Here is a 24,560-nt window from a genome sequence, read left to right as displayed (position 1 = left end):
ACAGACAACAAAATAATGAATATCAAGATGACTCACACTAAGAGAAAATCATATTCTGTGCTTATGAAAGGCTCAAGCTCTTCAAAGTCAAACATGAGATCCTTTTTTATTGTGTTTAACTGAGAGAGAATAACAGTGTGATCCTCTGGGCTGGAGCTAGGGATAATGATGCATCGGGGAGGGCTTCAACTGACCCTTAGGAGTGGCATACAGAGGCATGCAGTACGGTTCCCACCAAGCAGATGACCACATTGTCATTCAACTCTCACAGAGCACCCGCAGAACCAGACGCCAGTAAACAAACAACTGCCAGCAGTCATTGGAGAGAGGGAATAGGAGAGGAAAGGGAGAGGGAGCCAGAGATATTGAGAGAGACAGAGAGAGAGAGCGAGAGAGAGAGACAAAAAGAGAGACAAAAAGAGAGACAAAAAGAGAGAAAAAAGAGAGAGAGAGAGAGTGCGCGAGAGACACAGACAGACACAAACAGACAGAGTGAGAGAGACAGAAAGAGAGAAAATAGGGAAAGAGAAAGTGATTGATAAAGCCTACCGTCTTGCTGTTTGAATCGATGGAGGACCAAGATAATGGAGGGTCTCTCTACCCCCAGATGGAGCCGTTCCATTGGCTGTTTTCCATACTTATGGACCCGGAAGACATCATTCCTCATCCCGATCCCATAGATGTAGTCCTCAAAGATATCAATCCTTACAGGCTGCGAAAGACCTTGGGACAGAACAAGTGGTAACAACAGTAACACTAGACTAGTACGGGAGAAAGTGGGTCCTTCAATAATTCATCTGAATTCCAAATAATAGAAAACCATATTTAGCCAAATGTTCTATTGCTCTACCCTCCACCCTTGAAAGGGATGAGCCGAGAGCATTTGATAAGAATGACAACAACTTGAGGGAATGGACATTTAAAAAAAGATGCAGCCTTTCCTCTCATACCTGTATAAGGGTTGAAAATGGCAGATTTGGACTCTGATAAGCGCCTACATTGGAAAGAAGTGGCTGTACAGTAACAGTAACATGCTATACAGGCTGTACAGTAACATGCCATACAGTACATGACATCAGAGCTCCGTATGGGGGCTGACTGACAGCCACTCTGAAACTTGAGCACCACACGCGATATTTCACCCCCATCCCTCCCGCTAGCTTTAGCACATTCTTGGCTGTCTGAGCGAGGCAAACGCCATGAGTTAAGATGACTCAATGTAGTTTGAAAGACGAGACGTTGAGGATGATTAAAATACTGCTTTGATGCCAAACACCCGCGAATCCAAATGCGAGCTTCACATTTCCATATCATAAAACTCATGTAATATACACTGTCAACGTTTAGGATCACTACGTTAGAGGTACAAGATGACATGGCATCATACCCTGAGGTTGTCCTGAATCGATTGAGCCCGTGTTTGTTGCATTGTGAGGCGAATTTGCAGCGGCACACGCATCTCAATGCACTCATGACTCCATTCCATGCGCGCCAAAATGAATGACCTGCACCTCTGAATTGCTTTGGAGAAAGCCTAACACTGCACGGTCGTATTTTACAATTTAGCTAGTCATGTTGGCAATAGAACACGCTTTCAATCAGCCATGCCCAACTGACTCAGATTACGATTTATAAAAAGGACCATTTTTTTTGGATTGAGCAAACAACAGTCATTGTGTAAAGGTGGGGATGCAGGGCTGTGTTCCCAACAAAACAACTACAAGTGTGCTTGCTCTAATTCCCCAACGGCTCAGCTAGCAGAGCTCAGAAAAAGTACCTTATAGTTGAAGGCGTTATTTGACTTCATTGAAACTACTTAGGATCTGTGCACACTTTGGAGAGGTGTGTGTGACCACTTGGAAACACCAGTAAGACCTCTCATTCAAACCCGTCATTTTTTGTTGTCCTATGTTGCACCTACCCCCAGATTTTCTACCAATATTCTTATCACGTTACTGAACGTATCCAGAGCATTTTCAGATTTAGTTATCAACAAAAATGTAAAATGCACATAATTTCAACAGGGTAATTGATTCAGTCCTGTGTTAGGTGAACTGTTGTGTCATCACATTTAGTATAATCATTTCCCCATAATCCCCAAACTGTTCCCTTTTAATTGCTACCATGGTTACGCATAGGCTCTGCATATTTCCTCCTCTAGGAAACATTTACATTCAGCCCCATCCACATAGGCACATTTCAACGAGTGTAAAGGGTTAAGGACATGCATGTCTTCTGTGTTAGTCAGTGCTTTGCTCACCATGTGTACTGCTCACCACCAGCACAGAGTCCGATCCATCGAATCGAACGCTCCCAATCACAGACAACTCTGTATCAGCCCAGTACAGACGCTGGTTGAAATAATCGATGGCAAGTCCTGTGAAGATTTAAAACATACTAGTCGCTCTATGTGAGCCGTTGTATAGTGCGGCCAAACTTTCCTTCTGACAAGTGGTGCTTTCTCTCAAAATGTATCACTCGACACTAAAAGAAGCAGGATATTGATGAGAATAGATGTGATATGTAGAAAATGAACAGACAAGTACACCGCTCCATACATCCTGCTTATGGGTGCTTCCTGAAGCACCACTTGTTATATGTCACAGGACCAGGAGTTCGAGAGCACCTACCACTGGGTCTCCTGAGGTTCTTCTCCACTAAGATTCTCCTCATAGACCCATCCATGGCAGCCTCCTCGATGAGGGAGTGGTCTCCTACCACTGTCCAGTACATCATCCTATGGGAAGTACAGGAAGTAAGTAAAGGAATAATAGGTCATTGTAGCAGGTAATAAGGACAGGGCAGAGGGCCAGACATCATTTGTTGCGTATCTGCCCAAAGAGAAAATATAGTAAAAAAATGGGCAAATCTGATGTGTGGTTGTTTTACCTAACAACTTTAGTTGATTGTATTAATTGTCAATTGCTAAGAACATCTGCTAAATGACTAACATGTAATTAATGTAAGGATTAACCTTACCCTCGAGCCGGGTTAACAGTGATCGAGTAAGGCTCCCCGGCAATGTCTGTGATGAGACGAGAGCAGTTTGTCCCTCCCAGCTGGCCCACGTTGATGGAATATCTGAGCCTCCTCCAGTGGGCGTTGTAGTAGCTGAACCAATGCATCCTGGAGTGGTCTGTCCAGTAAATGTTGCCGGTCACCCAATCTGCAGATATATCCCTGGGCCTTCTGAAGTCAGGACACTGGAGAAGACGAATGTGTTTTCACATTTACTGACATGACTTTCATACTCCTTACATGGAAATTGTTTTTACAAACTTAGAGCATGCCGGCAAACACACACATTCCTCTCTCACTGTCAAAATACACTACATGACCAAAGGTATGTGGACACCTGTTTGTCAAACATCTCATTCTAAAATCCTGGCCATTAATATAGAGTTGGTCCCCCCTCTTTGCTGCTATAGCAGCCTCCACTTCTGGGAAGGCTTTCCACTAGATGTTGGAACGTTGCTGCGGGGACTTGCTTCCATTCAGCCACAAGAGCATTAGTGAGGTTGGGCATTGATGTTGGACAATTAGGCCTGGCTCGTAGCCAGCGTTCCAATTCATCCCAAAGGTGTTGGATTGGGTTGAGGTCAGGGCTCTGTGCACGCCAGTCAAGTTCTTCTACCCCGATCTCAACAAAACATTTATTTATGGACCTCGCTTTGTGCACGAGGACATTGTCATGCTGAAACAGAAAAGGGCCTTCCCCATTCTGTTGCCGCAAAGTTGGAAGCACAGAATCGTCTGGGATGTATGCTGTAGCGTTAAGATTTCCCTTCACTGGAACTAAGGGTCCTCGCACGAACTATGAAAATCAGCCCCATACCATTATTCCTCCTTCACCATACTTTACAGTTGGCACTGTGCATTTGGGCAGGTAGCCTCCCCCTGGCATCCGCCAAACCCAGATTTGTCTGTCGGACTGCCAGATGGTGAAGTGTGATTCAGCACTCCAGAGAATGCGTTCCCACTGCACCAGAGTCCAAAGGAGGCGATCTTTACACCACTCCTGCCGACGCTTGGCATTGCGCATGGTGAGACAAACAGTTATTGTGCTGACGTTGGTTCCAGGGGCGGTTTGGAACTCGGTAGTGAGTGTTGCAACCGAGGACAGATGATTTTGACCCAGTACGCGCTTCAACACTCGCCGGTCCCGTTCTGTGATGCTTGTGTGGCCTACCACTTTGAGGCTGAGCCGTTGTTGCTCCTAGATGTTTCCCCTTCACAATAACTGCATTTACAGTAGACTGGGGCAGCTCTCGGGGGGGAAGAAATTTGACGAACTGACTTGTTCGAAAGGTGGCATCCTATGACAGTGCCACGTTGAAAGTCACTGAGCTCTTCAGTAAGGCCATTCTACTGCCAATACTTGTCTATGGCGATTGCATGGCTCTGTGCTCGATTTATACACCGGTCAGCAATGGGTGTGGCTGAAACAGTCAAACCTACTCATTTGATGTCCACATACTTTTGTGTATATAGTGTAATTACAGTTCAAGTGTCAAATCAGTGCTACAGTCCTCTTTAAAGTTATTGGGGGCTCCTGTGTTCTGTCCCCTTCACTCCCTTTCCCAGGGCTCAAATCAAACCAATTAATGTCAGAGATATTGAGTGGCTGTTAGATCCTGTTCTGTTCTCATAAGCAGAGCAGTTAAGGAGTATAGAGACCCACTGAGGAAATCTCACTTTGCTACACTCATGGCTGTCGTATGAGCTACCATCAAAACAAATGTAATATATTCAAGTTTGTCAATGTGCGGGGGTACAGGTTGGCCGAGGTAATTTGTACATGTAGGTAGGGGTAAAGTGACTAGGACCATAAACACAGAGTAGCAGCAGTGTAGAAACAAAGGTGGGTGTGGGTGGGTGGGGGGTATCAATATGAATAGTCCAGGTGGCCATTTGATTAATTGTTCAGCAGTCTTGGCTTGGTGGTAGAAACTGTTAAGGAGCTTTTTGGTCCTAGACTTGGCGCTCCGGTACCAATTGCGGTGTGGTAGCAGGGAGAACCGTCTAGGACTTGGGTGACTGCAATCTATGACAATATATTTAAGTTAGCCTGCATGAAAGTCTCCGGCCACTAGGGTCACCTCTTCTGGAGGATCATTTTCCTGTTTGCTTATGGCCTTATACAGCTCGATGCGGTCTTATTGCCATCATCGGTTTGTGTTAGTAAATAGGCGGCTACGGATAATATAGATGAGAACTCTTGGTAGATAGTGTGGTACACAACTTAAAATGAGGTCTTTTACCCCAGGCGAGCAATACCTCGTGACTTCTTTAATATGACATTGCGCACCAGCAGTTATTGACAAATAGACACACACACACGCCTCTCGTCTTACCAGACGTAGCTTCTCTGTCATGTTATGTGTACGGAGAAGCTAGCCAGCTCTATATTATCCATGTCGTTGTTCAGCCACGTCTCGGTGAAATATAAGATAATACAGTTAATGTACCCGTTGGTAGGATAGTCTTAATCGTAGATCGTCCAGTTTGTTTTCCAATGATTGCACGTTCGTCAATAATACATCTCTATGGGTCCGTGTAGCCTATGTGCGGTCTATAGCCAGAACTGGTGGCTCGAGAGAAAGATTTTGAATGAAAAGATAGGAAATCTTTACAGATGTGTAGCTTAAAGTATATATGCATAATTAAGCTGCCCATATGATAGCGAAACACTTGTAGACTAAGCACAGGAAAGGTATACATGGCATCCACATTTTGTGTCAGCATCCAAGGGACTGCCAAGTCAGGTTTACGGACCGGTCGATCTATCCGGGGTAAACCCTTCTGTCTCCTGGCATATTGGCCTTTTCTATATATGTCTTTTATGTTGGTTAATTTAAATACATTTTACTACTATAGAATTGTATGCATTCACAATTGTAGTCTGCACGATCAATTTTGAGTTTTATGTCATGTTTTTAATTTATGTGTCTGTCTAAACAGTATTTCTATCTCAACTCTGTGCAAAGTGTTTTCAAATGTCTGGCTCTTGGATAAATTTACATCTCAAGCTGACTCATGTATAGACTAAACTGTGCCCCCGCACATTGACTCTGTACCAGTATCCCCTGTATATAGCTTCGCTACTGTTATTTTGTTTTAACTATTTTTTTACTATTTTTTTTTACCCAACACGTATTTTTCTTAAAACTGCATTGTTGGATAAAGGCTTGTAAGTAAGCATTTCACTGTAAGGTCTACACCTGTTGTATTCGGCGCATGTGACAAATACATTTGTTTTGATTTGATTCGTCTTAACTTGTTTAGAGTACTTACAATGCAGAAATATTGATTTCGGCTACTGCAGTAGAGCCATTTGAAAGCCACTGATATCAATAGACTTCAGAACATATTTTATAAGATAATAGCCTCCTCTTGTGCCCCAAACAAAACCGAAGTAATTAAGAGGAATCTTAATATGAAGGTGGGGGTCTCTGGGGGAGACATTGATGAACAGTATTGTTATACCTCTGTTACTATTAATGGCACTACATTATGTTTGTCCACCATTTACGCAACAAATGCAACAAAAGACCGGAAGCTTAAATTGCTAGACAGCCTTGGGGGAGATTTTCACTTGACTCTAGATCCTACTATTAATATCACCAGTGCTAATATCTTGGCACTCTGGGAACCTTCAAATTATATGAAGACCTTTTTAGATGACATGAACACTGTGGATGCCTGGCCCCTAAGAAATCCTTGTACTAGAGATGATCTAATTTTCTCCCCATCATCAGTCTTTCTCACCAACTGATTATGTCTTCACCTCCCCTGTTTTTCTGAAATGTACATCCCAATGCAGATATTTTAACTATGCTGTTATCTGACCATTCTCCGTTATCAATTTATCTTGAGATTTTTCCAGGATTCAGAAGTTTTAAGAAATGGTGGTATGGAATTCTTAAACTACATTTTGACTGGCATTAATGATTTCTTGCAGGTTAATGCACAACCAGGGGTAGGCCCACATACACTATGGGAAGTAACAAAGATGGGCAGAGATAACTCACCCCATTTAAAACTGAGAAAAAAGATGGTGACTAGTTCTAGGGCTGAATTTATTCATTTGAAAGCGAGACAGAATGACTATGAGAATGCGAATAGACTGAGTAAGCACTTGGCAATGAAACTGAAGCAAACTGAACATTTGTCATCTATTGATGTCATTAGGGACAATAAACGGGGAACTTTGTACCCTCCCAAATTAATCAATCATACTTTAACTACTTTTTATTCAAAGAAGGATACTTCTGAGTTTCCTAAAGACTATAGGAAGATGTTGTTCTTTTAAATTCCTAGGTACTTCCTTCCCTTTCTCTTAAAAACCTTTTTCGCCTAAAATGACAATCTATAGCTTCTTGATACCATTTAAAAGGAAACACTTTGTACTTTGTGGAAATGTGAAATTAATGTAGGAGAATATAACACATTAGATCTGGTAAAAGATAATACAAAGAAAGAAACAAATGCGTTTTAAATATTTTGTTTTTGTTCCATCAGCTTTGAAATGCAAGAGAAAAGCCATTATATTACTTAGGAGACTAGGCTCAGTTTATCTTTTGGACACTAGATGGCAGCAGTGTATGTGAAAAGTTTTAGACTGATCAAATGAACCATTACATTGCTGTTCAAAATGTTGTATCAGGTCTGCCCAAATGTGCCGAATTGGTCAACTGATACATTTTCAAGTACATAACTATAGAGAACATACAATAAAACATGTCAGTTTACACACTCCCAGGAATGTCATAAATTATGGATAATTAGCTTCCCTACAGTAACCTTCACACATCTAGATGGGAGGGGGGGGGGGCAGCAGAGGTTCAAACTGTAGAACCATGTTCCTACATTTGAACATAACCATTTATTTTATCTCTGGGACCCTCAGGATGACAAATCAGAGCAATATTACTGAAGGTAAGTACATTATTTACCTTCAGATGTGAAAGTATCAAACCAGTTGCCGTGATAAGTTTTTTTGTTGTGCACTCTCCTCAAACAATAGCCTGGTATTTTTCAATGTAATAGCTACTGTAAATGGGACAGTGCTGTTAGATTAACAATAATTTAAGATTTCTGCCCATATAAGACATGGCTATGTCCTAGGAAATGTTCTTGTTACTTACAATGTCATGCTAATCACATTAGCTCAATCGTCACTCGGAGGGGGGTAGGTTTGTAATTGGTAGATTTGGATAGAGAACACTCCAAAGTTTCTGAAAACTGTTTAAATAATATCTGTGAGTATACAGAATTGAAATGGCAGGCAAAACCCTGAGGACAAACCATCACATTTTTTTTAGCATACCACTGATTTCAATGCCTGGCACTTTCATAATAGGGCGAAATCGTCCCCAATTGCAGTTCCCAGGGCTTCCACTAGATGTCAACAGTCTTTAGAAAGAGTTCCAGGCTGGTTTTTGGAAAAATTAGGGAGAAGTTGTAGTTTTTCTAAGTGGCTCCCATTTTGGCTGTAGTGTTTCCAAGTGAATGGCCAAGAGAGCGGGCTCTTTTTGTTAATCGGTAAAGACAATAACGATTCTCTGTCTTAAAATGTATTGTTTATTTGTTTATTTGTTTATTGTTTGATTATAAATGTTGATTGACTTGTTTGGATAAGTTCATTGGTAACATTTGGGATTCATTTTGTATGCATTTTGACGGAGAGAAACCGAGTGGATTATTGATTGAAGCGCGCCAGCTAGAGTTTTTATGGATATAAAGAAGGAATTTATCGAACAAAAGGACCATTTATAATGTAACTGGAATATTTTGGAGTGCCAACAGAAGAAGATCTTCAAAGGTAAGGCATATATTATATCGCTATTTCTGACTTTTGTGTCTCAACTCCCTGGTTGAAATGATTTTTTTTGCATTTGTGTGCTGGACACTGTCCTCAGATAATCGCATGGTTTGCTTTTGCCATAAAGCCTTTTTGAAATCTGACACCTTGGCTGGATTAACAACAAGTTAAGCTTTATTTTGATGTATTGCACTTGTGATTTCATGAAAGTTTAATATTTATAGTATTTTAATTTGACTTTCACCGGACGTTGGCCAGGTGGGACGCTACCACCCCACCTATCCATAATTAAGCCATTTTGCCACAACTTTGGAAGTATGCTTTGGGCAATTGTCCATTTGGAAGACCCATTTGCGACCAAGCTTTAACTTCCTGACTGTCTTATTGAAGACTCCCTGGTTGAAGATGTTGCTTCACCTCGTGCTTCACATTTGGGATGGTGTTCTTCGACTTGCAAGCCTCTCCCTTTTCCCTCCAAACATAATGATGATCATCACGATGGCCAAACAGTTCTATTTTTGTTTCATCAGACCAGAGGACATTTCTCCCAAAAGTACGATCTTTGTCCCCATGTGCAGTTGCAAACCAGAGTCTGGCTTTTATGGTGGTTTTGGAGCAGTGGCCTCTTCCTTGCTGAGAGGCCTTTCAGGTTATGTCGATATAGGACGTGTTTTACTGTGGATATAGATAGTTTTGTACCTGTGTCCTCCAGCATCGTCACAAGGTCCTTTGCTGTGGTTCTGGGATTGATTACCACAGTGTTTCTACTTGCGTACTACTGTTTGTACAGATGAACGTGGTACATTCAGGCACTTGTAAATTGCTCCCAAGGATGAAACAGACTTGTGGAGGTTTACATTTTTTTCTGAAGTCTTGGTTGATTTCTTTTGATTTGCCCATGATTTCAAACAAAGAGGCACAGAGTTTGGTTTGAAGATGGGCCTTGAAATACATCCACAGGTACACTTACAATTGACTCAAATAATGTTGATTAGCCTATCAGAAGCTTCTAAAGCCATGACATAATTTTCTGGAATTTTCCAAGCTGTTTAAAGGCACAGTCAACTTAGTGTATGTAAACTTCTGACCCATTGGAATTGTGATAATAGTGAATTATAAGTTAAATAATTTGTCTGAAAACAATTGTTGTAAAAATTACTTGTGTCATGCACAAAGTAGATGTCGTAAGCGACTTGCCAAAACAATAGTTTGTTAACAAGAAATTTGCGTGTATGTGTATGTAAACTTCTGACTTCAACTGTATTAGGTCCAACAGTTTACAGTGCATGTCAGAGCAAAAACCAAGCCATAAGGTCAAAGGAATTGTCTGTAGAGCTCCGAGACAGGATTGTTTCAAGTCACAGATCTGGTGAAGGGTACAAAAAAAGGTCCCCAAGAACACAGTGGCCTCCATCATTCTTAAATGGAAGTAGTTTGGAACCACCAAGACTCTTCCTAGAGCTGGCCGCAAGGCCAAACTGAGTAATCGGGGTAGAAGGGCCTTGGTCAGGGAGGTGACCAAGAACGTGATGGTCACTCTGATAGAGCTCTAGAGTTCTTCCGTTGTGATGGGAGAATCTTCCAGAATGACAACCATCTCTGCAGCATTTAACCAATCAGGCCTTTATGGTAGCTAGATGGACGCCAATCCTCAGTAAAAGGCACATGACAGCCCGCTTGGAGTTTACCAAAAGGCACCTTAAGAGTATATGATAAACCAGATTCTCTGGTCTGATGAAACCAAGATTGAACTCTTCGGCCTGATTGCCAAGTGTCACGTCTAGAGGAAACATGGCACCATCCCTACAGTGAGGCATGGTGGTGGCATCATGATGCTGTGGGGATGTTTTTCAGCGTCAAGCACTGAGGGACTAGTCAGGATCGAGGCAAAGATGAACGGACTAAAGTACAGAGAGATCCTTGATGAAAACCTGCTCCAGAGCGCTCAGGACCTCAGACTTGGGCAAAGGTTCACCTTCCAACAGGACAACAACCCTAAGCACACAGCCAAGAAAACACAGGAGTGGCTTCGGGAAAGTCTCTGAGTGTTCTTGAGTGGCCCAGCCAGAGCCCGATCGAACAACTCTGGAGAGACATGAAAATAGCTGACAGAGCTTGACAGGATCTAGAGAGAAGAATGGGAGAAAATGCCAGAATGCCAGAATACAGATGTGCTTAGCTTGGAGTGTCATACCCAAGAATAATTGATACTGTAATCTCCGCCAAAGGTGCTTCAACAAAGTACTGAGTAAAGGGCCTGAATACTTATGTATATGTGATATTTCAGCTTACATTATTTTAGACATTTGCAAAAATTTATAAAAACCTGTTTTTGATTTGTCATTATGGGGTAATGTGTGTAGATTGATGAGGATTAAGAACTATTTAATACATTTTAGAATAATGCTGTTACGTAACGAAATGTGGAAAAAGTCAAGGGGTCTAAATTCTTTCTGAATGAACAGTATATCACCTGTACTTGACCTCTTTAAAAAATTTGGCTCCTTCTCTGGCTATATGCCTCTAAACCCCACAGCCAAACAAGTCACATTACCCCCTTTACCTATCACTTTAGGGATTTACATAACTGGGCATTTCAATTCGATCCAATTTGAAAGTCATAGTTAATGAGAATTTTAGTGCAACATTCGAGAAAATAAAGCTCTAAGTAGATGGTGTCCATGTTACTCTTTATGTGAGCGTTTTGGTTATTCAAATGAATATACTCCCCGGTATTAATTAACTTGTCCATGTTACTCTTTATGTGAGCGTTTTGGTTATTCAAATGAATATACTCCCCGGTATTAATTAACTTCCTCCCCCAACGTCATTCTTTAAGGACATAGGAATACACTACCAAAATCATGGGAATTAATATTCTGGGATCCTTATTCTGGGATAAAGCAAAATACTGCCTCATCTTTTATGGGACTCCATACAGTGTTGAAAACCAGGCCACCACTCTTTATTGAAATAATTGAGGTAATGAATGTCCCCAATCTGAGGTGGGCAATTATATGCATATGTTTTGGAGCTGTGTACCAGTGAAGACTCTTTGGGTTTATGTTGTTAATATTATAAATGTTATTCAAGGCAGGAACATACCTGCACAAACCCCTCCTCTTGCTTGGTTGTAGCCTTAGCATTTTGTTATCTTATCAAGAGAGGCAGATTGTTATGGCTGCAATAACAGCAGGCAAAAAACAATTCTAAGGAATTGGTTTGAACCGGGTATTGCCCTTTACAGATTTTGGTTGCTTATGTACTTGGGACATTGCACAGCTGGAAAGAGCCACTGCCAGATTGTGCGGGGCCAAGCCGAAACTCTGGTTCAATTGGTCACATGCTATGTCCCACTTGCAAGAGCTAATTTAACAACAATGTTTGGTCTTGCGGATGGGAGATAGCATTGTCCTTCTCTGTCTTTTCAAACAATCTGTTTTTCTATGTGGCTCCGGGTTGGTCGCCTTTGAGAATCAAACGTGAATAGACTGACTGCATTTGTAAACACTGAAACATATGTATTTAATCTGTTTTGTTCTTTTTTATTTGTATGTTTAAAAAAAAATATATTTGTATATCTTGTTTGTTTCTTGTCCCCCTGTACATATTGGTATGTACATATTGGTATGTTTGGTATCTTGAAACTGTAATTGTCTAGGACTTGCAAGAAAAACAAAATAATTATTGTTCACAACAAAAACGTAAAGCATCGCCATAGATGAAATGAGAAATTAGTGGTCAAATCTGAGTTAGCAAGTAGCCTATATTTGATAGAACGTGAACGGCTCGCCTTGCTCCCTCTGACCGTCAAACAAACTGCGAGAGTTAGAGATTTGTTTCATGAAAGTATCACAAAGTATTATAATGAGTAATACAATGCATTTACTTTCCACAAAGTAATATATTACCTATTCAAGTAACTAATCCCAACACTGTTAATATGGAACAGATGAATATGTTAAAGCAAACCCAAAAATGTTTAGAGGTGCTGACTGAGGGTAAACTGTATAAAAAAATAAAGTTCCATACTAAATGATGCTCCCAACAATTTAACGGGTACAACTAAATTGTTGGGAGCATATTTAGAGTGTGAATTAACAGATACAAAAACATTCAGATACAGTAATAACAATGATTAGATTAAGTAATAACCCTCCGTTAGCCCACTCAAACCCTTTACTTACTATGATTCCGCTATTTGAATTGTTGGGAGCATATTTAGAGTGTATATGGTCTAATATACCACGGCTTTCAGCCAATCAGCAATCAAGGCTTGAACTACCTAGTTTATAATAAGTAATAACCCTCCACCTCCAGCCCACTCAAACCCTTTACTTACTATGATTCCGCTATTTGATTTCGTGAGACTTCTGTCTACGATGTCTTTGTAAAACATTCCACCAGGGTTAAACTGTGTGGCCCAGACAAACTTGTGTCGGTGAAAAAGAGCGTCCATCCCAATGATTTTAGCATTGTCCTCGATGCGAGGATGCAGTTTCTGTCCGTGGCTCTGCTTAAACGGATAGACAAAACTTCGGATTTCAGTGTCATTAGCAATGTAGAGCACTTGATCCTCTGGTCCTGCCCGTCGAGTTCATTAAAGGTAGAAGAAAAAACACAAAGGAAATAATATAAATAAAGAGTGTACATTCCAGACTACACAATTAGCATATTTGAATCAAAACAGATCGTAGCAATCAGAATAATTGTGATGCATCAAGCATAATTAAGTAGAATTTCGATGTGATGTGTGCATATCAAATTGTCATGCATCTGATTATGTACTGTATGTGTCATCAAAATAGCAATGGTAAGCTCTTACCTTTGGTAATACATTCGCCATCGATTTCTTTAAAGTTACGGTCACACGTGCATTTGAAGGATCCTTTAGTATTGGTGCAGTAGTGAGAGCACATGCCAAACTGAAGGCATTCATTGATCTCTGAGAAAAAGACAAAGAACGAAGGCTATAATTCCCATCAAGCCACAAATAATCAAAAGAGCTTTCGCCACAATTCTGTCTGAGCTCTGTCCTTCAATACACAGGGATAACCTCTTAGGAGTAGTACAAACTCTGATGGTTCATATCCCGACACATTTATCCAAAAGAAAGCAAAGGCAGAGTAGCTACGCTGCGCATTGCCGTTGTCCGGTGAACAGGAGCTATCAGAGCTTTTCTGCAGTGATAACCACAGACATGTACTGTGAAGTGTGGCCTTCTCGCTGTCTGCTCTCTATTTCGAAAGGCGACGTAACGTTTCAAACTCTCAGCAGCAAGTGGATGCCAAAGAAAACCCGGAGACGGAGGAGGTCAAAGGCGACATCATCACCGTACTGTACCTTCACACTGCCTCGTCGTCTGGCTCCTCTGAAAGCCGGCCTTGCACTGACAGAGTGCATCGGTTCCTGTATCATTGCAGAATGCGTCATCTCCACATAGACCCGCTCTCTCTCCACATACTCCTTCCTCGGAAACCACTGTATAAAACACGGACGTCACAATAACACATCGTTATATGGTGGAAGTTGGATGCTGTTTGTGCACTCTTTAGAAAAAAGGGTCCCGAAAAGGGCTCTTCGGCTGTTCCCATAGAAGAACCCTTATTGGTTCCAGGTAAAGCCGTTTTTGGTTTTCTACATGGAACCCAAAAGGGTTCGACCCGGAACCAATAAGGGTTCTTCAAAGGGTTCTCCTATGGGGACAGCCGAAGAACCCTTTCATGTATTTGTCTCTAAGAGTGTAACATGGTGATTTGAATAATAAAAACATAAATTAGCACAGCCCTTTTCTCTCTCATTCAGCTTTTGTAAATAGAGTACTATACGTGCTGGGAATAAACATACCCTGAGTGCACAGATTTTTTATTTATTTAACCAGGCAAGTTAGTTAAGAACAAATTCTTATTTACAACAACAGCCTACTGAGGAACTGAGTTAACTGCCTTGTTCAGAATAACACATTTTTACCTTGTCAGCTCGGGAATTCAATCCAGCAACCTTTTGGTTACTGGCCCAAAGCTCTAACTACTAGGCTACCTGCCGCCCCAAATGCTGACAGTGCCCAAAATCAGGGGCTAGAATGCATTATTTTATGGTTTTATTTCAGCTTTGTTTTTATTTCAGAATGTTCGATCCAGGAGAGAGCATTTATTTGGAAGATTTTTGTAGGACTTATCCTGCCTTCTTTCCTTATACAATCTTTCTTGGGAGTACTGAAATGAACTGAACCTTCTTTCCTTATACAATCTTTCTTGGGAGTACTGAAATGAACTGAACCTTCTTTCCTTATACAATCTTTCTTGGGAGTACTGAAATGAACTGAACCTTCTTTCCTTATACAATCTTTCTTGGGAGTACTGAAATGAACTGAACCTGAACTGAAATGTGCAGAGACAGACAGACAGACAGGCATAGAGAGAGAGAGACGGATATATACAGAGAGCGAGAGAGACAAAGACAAAAGATGAGAGAGACAGAGACAGAGACAAAGACGGATCAAGATCGATATCGATATTTAGAAAGAAAGAGAGAGATCGAGGGACAAAGGAAGAGCGAGGGACTTTGGAAGCCACGTACCACCTTTACAGTCCTGTTCATCCGAGCCCCCGTCTCCACAGTCGTCGAACAGGTCACACTGCAGCTCCTGCGGGATGCAGCGATGGTTGCTGCAGGTGAACTCCACCTTACCACAGGGCCTTGGGGTCCGCATCACATCTTCAGATCCAGGATACAGGACAAGCCAGGGGGAGAAGGTAACAGCCATGGGGCCAAAGACAGAACAGGCATGTTTCAACACCATAGCTTGGCTATTGTTATCTCCATTTTTGACACTAACAGCGATGGACGTGTGCATGCGTGCACACACAATAGCTATTAGTCAGCTATATAACTAGATGTCATGGTGCCTCTCGAGCAGTTCAAAGGATTGATTGGGGACCTCTTTGCTAACAAATGGGATTGTTTCTCTTGAGTATGATTTGTAAATGTTGTATGTTTGTATGATGTTATATTTGTAAATTGTGTATGTACAGGACTCCCTTGTAAAATAGATATTGGTCTAAAAGAGACTCCCAGCTAAAATAAAGACAGATGTAGACAAAACAGAGGAGCTCTGTGATCCTGGGTAATTTGTGATCATCTGAATGATTAAGTTCAAAAGTGAACAGATATGATTGAACTCACCACAGTCCTCTTCATCGGAGATGTCCCCACAGTCGTCGACTCCGTTGCACACCTGCTCCGAGCGCAGACACACCCTGTCGTTCCGACAGCGGTAGGGTCTGCTCGGTGGACACGGCAGTTTAGCACACATGTCCGAGTCTTCATCAGAGTTATCTCCACAGTCATCCTCTCCATCGCACACCCAGATGTAAAGCTTACACAGTGTGTTGGTACAGATGAACTCATCCGCACGGCAAGAGTGGGCTGCTGCAAGAGAAACAATTTAGTAGGAAACTAAATGTTTTTTTTTTCAAATATGATTTTTCCACAATGTTGTTTTTCACCAAAAATAAGATTTGTCCCATAAATATGATTGACATACCAAAAGACCAGTAGGCCTATTCTAGTAATTGTTGCTTGATGCCCCATTGATCGTGTGCTTGCCAAATAAACAGTTTATATTCTCTATTATCAAACATTTTTTGGGAGCTGCATACTTATAGCAATCCTCTCCCCCTACAATTTGACACTGCGATGCACCCGATCCTATAGCTGTACAGCAAATTAGCAATCTGTTCACTAGCTCATCCAACCTGTGTTGATTGACCGTTTGCTGCTCCAATCAGTGGACAGTGTGTGTGTTTCACCAGCCAATCGGTTGATTTATTTTGAAAGTGCGATGCTGCGACTACTGTGTCTAACTGCGTGAAAAAGTAAACCACTAAGACTCTGACTCAAATTGACTGACAAACCTGGCCAGATAATTTAAAGTCATCAGTCTCTAGTCAGAGTTCCGAATCTTGAGGCTCCAAGTCGAAGTTATTTTCTTTTCTATCAAGTCAAGTCTCAAGTCATGAAATTTGTGACTAGAGTCAGACTCGAGTCAGAGTTATGTGACTTGAGTCCACACCTCTGCAATATGTTGAGTTTGAATGCTTTTCTGAGAAGATGCAGTAACAGCTGTTTCTCATTATATTGATTAATACTACAACCATCTTTCTACTTGCCTCACCCATCCAGTGGTGTAAAGTACTTAAGTAAAAATACTTAACTACTTAAGTCGTTTTTGGAGGTATTTCTACTTTCCTTTTTATATTTTAGATAACATGTACATTTACTTCACTACATTCTTAAAGAAAAGAATGTACTTTTTACTCCATACATTGTCTTTGACACCCCAAATTACTCATGTTGAATGCTTAGCAGAATAGGAAAATAGAAAGTTCATGCACTTATAAGTGCATCTCTCCCTACTGCCTCTGAACTGGCAGATTCACTAAACACATGTGCTTTGCTTGTAAATGTCTGAGTGTGCCCCGGGCTATCCATAAATTTAAAAAAGCAAGAAATCAGTACTGTCTGGTTTGCTAAATATAAATTATTTGAAATGAATTATACTTTTACTTTTGATATTTAAGTATATTTCAGCAATTATTTATTTAGATACTTAAGTATATTTAAAACCAAATTCTTTTAGACTTTTACTCAATCAATATTTTACTGGGTGACTTTCACTTTAACCTGACTCATTTTCTATTAAGGGATATTTACTTTCACTCAAGTACGACAATTGGGTACTTTTTTACGCCACTGCACCCATCAACCTTTCCTCCCAATTACAGAGAGCACTGACTGAAGGGAGACCGCAATGGACACACAGTTTTAACATAATACAGACTGAGTGAATAATACATCACACATGTTTTAAAGAACATTGTGTGTGTGTGTGTGTGTGTGAGTGAGTGTGTGTGTGTGTGTGCGCGCGCACGCGCGTGTATGTGTGTGTTCTAGGCTCACCCTGGACACAGTTATGCTCGTCACTGTGATCCACACAGTCAGGCAGGGCATCACAGTGCCAGCGGCTGGGGATGCAGTGAGCTCGGTTCAGGCACAGGAACTCATCCTCCCTGCACTCCCTCACACAGTCTACCTGTCGGCACAATACACACACACCTCAAGAACAACAAACACACACACCCCTGTCTGCCACCAAGCCATTCCACTGCCAGGTCTCAAAAAAGCTTGTCCAAGCCTTAACATTACATTATGATGTATGCGTAGAAGAAGAAGACGAAGACGAAGAATGACAATGACCATTGTCATTTTCAGATCAAATGCTCATTTTATTTTGTACAAAACATGACAGAATGATGTGTTACAAACTCTGAGTTATGGGTTGAATTAATCAACATGTACTTGGCCTTTGGGGAAATTGCTTTAATATATAATGCATGAGTCTAGGATGACGTTGCTCTCTCCAGGGGACTCTGTTGGCTGTGGAGAAAGACCTTATTAAAAGAGGTAGGCTGCCACTGCATGGATGTGAACTACCGACTCTGAACCAAGAGCATGGTTGTAATTACACTGAGATCCTAAAGGGACCCTGATGTTTGGAGGAAACGAGCGAAAAAAAAAAGACCAAACTATCTGTATCCAGGTATTTGAGAGGTAAGGATGTTGATTGACCAAAGCAGGCTAGTAGTGCGAGCCATCATTCAACACCATTTCATGGGGATTCTCCATGAAAATATGACGCAAGATAATTAGGTCACATTTTCCAATGTTGATGACCTTAAGAACAAATGGCATACATTGAAGGCAAACAGACATGAAAGGTATCCTGCATTATCGCACAGATGAGGCTCAGCGACTACAATCAGGGCTTCATCAGGGAGCACTCACCTCATCAGATCCATCTGAGCAGTCTCTCTGGCCATCACACCTCAGGCGGGCCGACACACAGCCTCCCCCGACACACTCATACTCACTCAGGGCGCAGGACGGAAGGACCGCTGAAACAGGTAACATAGCACTTTTATTCAAAATCACTTACAGTACAGTGAGCGCATACCGGTACATTCGTATTTACGCGTAGTTATTGAGCCCACGACCTCGATGATGCTAGCGCCACGCTCTTACCAACTGAACCACGCAGGACCACACGAGATAGAAAGAAGCTGACGACATAGACAATCCCCATTAAACCGGTGCTGAAAATACTTCTCAACTGGCCACGACACCACCTGGTATACAAGTGCAACACTGTTCATTCTGAGTGCTATTCCTAGCATGTTTTGGAGCACTTTGGACCAATCAAAGCAATTGAGTCTCGCTCCCACCTGGACTCACTGGGAGAGAGGGGGGGAAAGCTTTTCATGCATGTCACGGCGTGGCCCTTCCAATTGGAGGAATTTACAGTGCAAGTGCAGCCACAGCTGTCCACAGGTACTTTCCATATAAATATATAAAGAAAATATTTGTTAAAAAAACGAGTTGTTATGAGAAAGAGAGAGAGACAGACCAACAAACCTGCACATGCCTTCGTGTTATTTATTTTCTTAGCGATTTATATTTCTAATACAATCCCATCCACCACACCCTTGATTATTGTTCTTAGTGATTTTCCTCTTTGTGACAATCTTGATTATTTTTGATGATGTTGTTAATGAATCATTCCATTGCCAAAGTATGCTTTGGCAATGTGTACATTGTTAAATCATGCCAATAAAGCAATTGAATTGGCAGAGACAGACAGACAGACAGACAGACAGACAGACAGACAGACAGACAGACAGACAGACAGACAGACAGACAGACAGACAGACAGACAGACAGACAGACAGACAGACAGACAGACAGACAGACAGACAGACAGACAGACAGACAGACAGACAGACAGACAGGGCAGACAGGGCAGACAGGGCAGACAGGGCAGACAGGGCAGACAGGCAGAGGCATCTCGGTGAGAGAGACAAAGCTCATTTTAATTTCACACCTTCGGTTAGCAGACAGGAGAGAAGACCAGCTTGCCGATATCGAACCATCTGCTCGAGATTTGAAGTGCCTTGAAGCTACTCTGGCCTTGCATTTATTCCTCCACAAGACTTCAAGTTTGGCATACATTCAATTCATGCAATGAAGCACAAAGGGATTACAAATCTTCGAATAAATGTGAATGTCAGGATATACGAGAGTGGAGTGAAATCTGTAATTGCTGTCGACGGAGAATTGGTCCACGTGTGGGAATACCTGTTGGTTTCTAAAGGCATTAAGGGTTATTTTCGAGCTGTCAATGCAAGACAGTAAGCCAACTGTATCTACGCTTACTGGGGACATCATAAAACTGCAACTGTTGCTGAACACAAACAAACACAGACGAACAAACAGTCCCCCGATCACAAGATGTGTGACACACAAGCATGCTTTCCAACGAAGTGCAGTATCAACACGGTTGATCTGAGTAAGACAGTGAAAGCAAGTTCCCACCTACAGCCGCAGCCAGCAACAGCTATCCGACATATACCCAACAGCTATACAGTAAGTAATCAAGTGTGCGTGTGTACGTGTGTGTCCCCGTGCGAGCGTGTCTGTGAGCTCATACCTGGTCCTTGGCAGTTCCTCTCGTCCTCCCCCGTCTTACAGTCCTCCTGGCCGTCACAGAGCCACTTGTTGGAGATGCAGAGGTGATTGAGACACTGGAACTGGTCCGCGGGGCACGAGCGCGTCTCGCAGCCTTTTTCATCAGAGTTATCAGCACAGTCCCTGTCACCGTCACAATGGAAACGAGCCGAGATGCACTCTCCGTTGTCACACACAAAGTCCCTGGAGGGGCAGGTGGCTGGCTCTGAGAGGTGTAAGGGAATAAGGAATGACAGTGATTTTAGGCGCATGACAGTGAGGCATGTTTCCCCAGGACATTCCTCATCATACCAAGCAGAAGTATTTGTTGGTGGTCATATTAGGTGGCTGTATTCTGCGCAGTCATGTAACCTGACCTGGATTTGAACCTTTAAAGCATTTTCATTGAACGTTCCTCTTTTCTTTTTTTGTGTGTCAGATGATCCAGCATCAATCGCTTTCAATTCTGGCGCAATTGTCATTTCTGGAGAAGGCTTCAGATACAAGATAGCATTTTGCTACGTCACATGATTGCGCAAAACACAAGGCTCTAGTTATAGTGTCAGGGAGTGAGCAAAAGTTCATTCCGAGGTCATTCCTTCCAGCGTGAACAACAGACCGAAGACGAGGGAGGGACTTACTGCAGTTCTGTTCATCTGTGTTGTCGCCACAGTCACTCTGTCCGTCACACCTCCAGTGTTCCGGGACACAGTTGTTGTTCTGGCACCGGAACTCATGAGGACCGCATGTCTTCTCATCTAGGCACAGAAACAACAAGACAGTCCATGAAGGCGTAAAACAAGCAAAGTGTTCCGACACGGGATCCATGTTGACGTTTTTGCATATTGCCAGGTGTGTGTGATGGTGATCGTCGGTCCCTTGAGTTTCCTCTAAGGAAGACGAGGCGATGACCGATAAAGAGTAAGACAATACATACTGCATATAAAACGCCTGCTACTGTCAACAAGAAAGACTGGAAGAACAGTAACTTTCCTGTTTCCTGTCTAAAATAACAACCTAGTAATCCGTCTTTACATGGTGTCCCAACACTGTAGAATCAGCAAAGTGATATCCTCTCATCTCCCTGTCAGACTTTTAAATCGAACTATGGGGAGAAAAGATAAATGCATCATGCATTATTAATTGACAATCACACAGTACCATGTCTGAGAGCTAATTACCAAACTTATTATGACATTAACAGAATTCAAACTTGACCTGAGCACACTGCTGCGGTTGAATACTAAATCCATTAATTCCCATGCCTGAAAGATTTATATCACATTCTAGAATTAAGAAAGAAAAATACGATGCTGGGAATTCCAGAACACTAAGTTGTAGCCTCTCGTGAATTAAGGTAAGTCAAAGCCAGTGTGTGTATACAATATGTTCTGTAAGTGTGTACGTCTCCTCTCATGCTTAATATCTGTCGGGATATCATCGGTAAGAGAAGAAACCTTTTAAATATGACCCATAGAGAAAATGTTTTTAAAAAAATTGAGCACTGACTGAAAACCAGAGAGAACGACTCAAATCACGGAGAGAACTTACTGTCATCCCCTCGATCTCCCGAAATGTCACCATTAAATTCACAGGCAGCAGTGGAAATGCCAAGGTCAAGCCCTAGCTGTCCATTTGATGAGAGGAAGAGCCAGTGAAAGGACTTAACCTCCTCCAGCTAATCTCTGGAGCTGGCCATATTAACAAGTGCTTTATGAGCATATCAAAGACCAGTCAGCATTAATGAGGTGGTCACCAGTAAAAAATGTCAGTTGATGTCTGTATAACGTTATCTATTCTATCACATTCAGTTTAAGTCTACACATTTGCGTTTACCTGCCAAAGCTTGCATGAAGTACAATGAAACACAAAGTCGAGCTACAAATGTCCCCTTAGAGTAGGCCATTCCATTGTGATTAAAAACTGCTACAATAGACTAGACTACAAAAGACTAGACTAAAAAAGTTGCTATCTAGAACCTAAAAGGGTTCTTCGGCTGTCCCCATAGGAGAACCCTTTGAAGAAACCCCTTTGGTTCTAGGTAGAACCCTTTTGGGGATTCTACATGGAACCCAACAGGTACCTTGAACCAAAAAGGGTTATCTTATGGGGACAACCGAAGAACCCTTTTGGAACCTGTAGACTGTAGACTAGAATATAATATAATATAACATACATTGCCTTCAGAAAGTATTCATACCCCTTGACTTATTCCACATTTTGTTGTATTACGTTTTGTTAGAATCGCCATTGGCAGCGATTACAACTGTGAGTCTTTCTGGGTAAGTCTCTAAGAGCTTTGCACACATGGGAGTGTACAATATCTGCACATTATTATTTAAAAAAATCTTCAAGCTCTGTCAAATTGCCATCTTTTCATGTGTTGTCATACTTTTTAATACCATTTTAAGTCAAAACTGTAACTAGGCAACTCAGGAACATTCAATGTTGTCTTGGTAAGCAACTCCAGTGTATATCTGGCCTTGTGTTTTAGGTTATTGTCCTGCTGAAAGGTGAATTTGGTGAAAGGTGAATTCTCCCAGTGTCTGGTTTAAAGCAGAGTGAACCAGCTTTTCCTCAAGGATTTTGCCTGTGCTTAGCTCAATTCTGTTTCTTTTTATCCTAAAAAAAACTCCATAATCCTTGCAGATGAGCATACCCATAACATGATGCAGTCACCACCATGATTGAATATATAAAGAGTGGTACTCGGTGATGTGTTGTGTTGGATTTGCCCAAAACATAACGCTTTGTATTCAGCACATGAAGTACATGTATTGGCCACATTTTATGCAGTATAACTTAACTGCCTTATTGCAAAAAAGGATGAATGTTTTGGAATATTTTCCATCTTGTCACTTCGTCATTTAGATTAATGCTGTTAATCCAGCCTCAGTTTTCTCCTATCACAGCCATTCAATTCTGTAACTGTTTTAAAGCCACCATTGGCCTAGCGGTGACAGCCCTGAGTGTCTTCATTCCTTTCCGCAACTGAGATTGGAAGGACGCCTATATCTATGTAGTGACTGGTTGTATTGATACATCCAAAGTATAATTAATAACTATATTCAATGGACCGCTTGTTTTATTTATTTTGCCCATAGTTGCCCTTCTTTGTGAGCTATTGGAAAACCTCCCTGGTCTTTGTGGTTGAATCTGTCTTTGAAATTCACTGAGGAACGTTACAGATGATTGTATGTGTGGGGTGCAGAGATGAGGTAGTTATTCAAAAGTCACGTTAAACACTATTACTGCACAAAGAGTGAGTCCATGCAATTTATGTGACATGTTATGTTAAGCAAATCTCTACTCCTGAACTTATTTTAGGTTTGCCATGACAAAGGGGTTAAATACTTAATGACTCAATAATAATTTGTAAACATAAAAATAAAATAAAAAATCCACTTTGACATTACGAGGCATTGTGTGTAGGCAGGCCATTTATACAAAATCTCAATTTAAACCATTTTAAATTCAGGCTATAACACAACAAAATGTGAGCGGGGGGTCAAGGGGTGTGTGCATACTTTCTGAAGGTACAATAGCATAGAACAGTAGAACTCACCGCAGTTGGCCTCGTCCGATCCATCGGCACAGTCCGGGTCCTCGTCACACACCCACAGGGCCGAGATGCAGTGCAGGGAGGTCTTACACTGGAACTGGCTGGCAGAACAGGTGCTCTCAGCTGGGGGTGGAGACCGATGGCACAGGAGATAAACAGTGCGGACAAAGGTGAGAAGAGACGCCATCACGAGGGATACAATAACGGACAGTTCTAAAATTACAAAACTTGTCGGCAACCGAAGGTACCAAGATGATAAAGACATTACCAAAAAACAATAGCAATACACATGTATTGTAGGTACATCAAATCCACACAAATTGTTTTATATGTGGCATACAAAACCTAGGGCGTGGAGCAATAGAGAAAGTCAAATTCATTTTTACTCTGCACCCCTCCTTATGCCACAGTGCCTTGACACCCAGAGCATCCATCCCCCTCCTCTTTCCCAGCAGGAGGGGGATGGAGGTGGTTAGAGCTCCAGCTGCATCTCTAAACCCTCAGCCCTCCCAGCATGATTAGCCCTGGTTAAACCTCCCTCTGTCTCAGAAAGGCATCCCCCTCAGACGCAGGCTAAACCAACCTTCTGTCTGCCCTAATCTGCACCCTGGG

At 41.8% G+C, this 24,560-nt stretch overlaps 1 protein-coding gene across 1 annotated transcript in view; it reads right to left on the bottom strand.

Annotated features, from left to right (window-relative positions):
• Positions 1 to 24,560, bottom strand: part of LOC124011234 (low-density lipoprotein receptor-related protein 1B-like) — a 196,180-nt gene that overhangs the window by 14,777 nt on the left and 156,843 nt on the right. The window contains exons 66-79 of the mRNA XM_046324387.1: positions 23,952 to 24,071; positions 21,028 to 21,144; positions 20,370 to 20,612; positions 18,671 to 18,780; positions 17,786 to 17,918; positions 16,010 to 16,255; positions 15,407 to 15,541; positions 14,168 to 14,305; positions 13,650 to 13,769; positions 13,167 to 13,408; positions 2,980 to 3,203; positions 2,631 to 2,737; positions 2,261 to 2,377; positions 550 to 723 (exon numbers count right to left, since the gene is read on the bottom strand). Coding sequence (XP_046180343.1) covers positions 550 to 723; positions 2,261 to 2,377; positions 2,631 to 2,737; positions 2,980 to 3,203; positions 13,167 to 13,408; positions 13,650 to 13,769; positions 14,168 to 14,305; positions 15,407 to 15,541; positions 16,010 to 16,255; positions 17,786 to 17,918; positions 18,671 to 18,780; positions 20,370 to 20,612; positions 21,028 to 21,144; positions 23,952 to 24,071 — 2,226 coding nt within the window. The remainder of the gene's footprint in view (positions 1 to 549; positions 724 to 2,260; positions 2,378 to 2,630; positions 2,738 to 2,979; positions 3,204 to 13,166; positions 13,409 to 13,649; positions 13,770 to 14,167; positions 14,306 to 15,406; positions 15,542 to 16,009; positions 16,256 to 17,785; positions 17,919 to 18,670; positions 18,781 to 20,369; positions 20,613 to 21,027; positions 21,145 to 23,951; positions 24,072 to 24,560) is intronic.

Source organism: Oncorhynchus gorbuscha, linkage group LG23, assembly GCF_021184085.1.
Source record: "Oncorhynchus gorbuscha isolate QuinsamMale2020 ecotype Even-year linkage group LG23, OgorEven_v1.0, whole genome shotgun sequence".
NCBI lineage: Eukaryota > Metazoa > Chordata > Actinopteri > Salmoniformes > Salmonidae > Oncorhynchus > Oncorhynchus gorbuscha.
The sequence above is the reverse complement of the archived record's forward strand: the minus strand, read 5'-3'. Positions and strand labels throughout refer to the sequence as shown.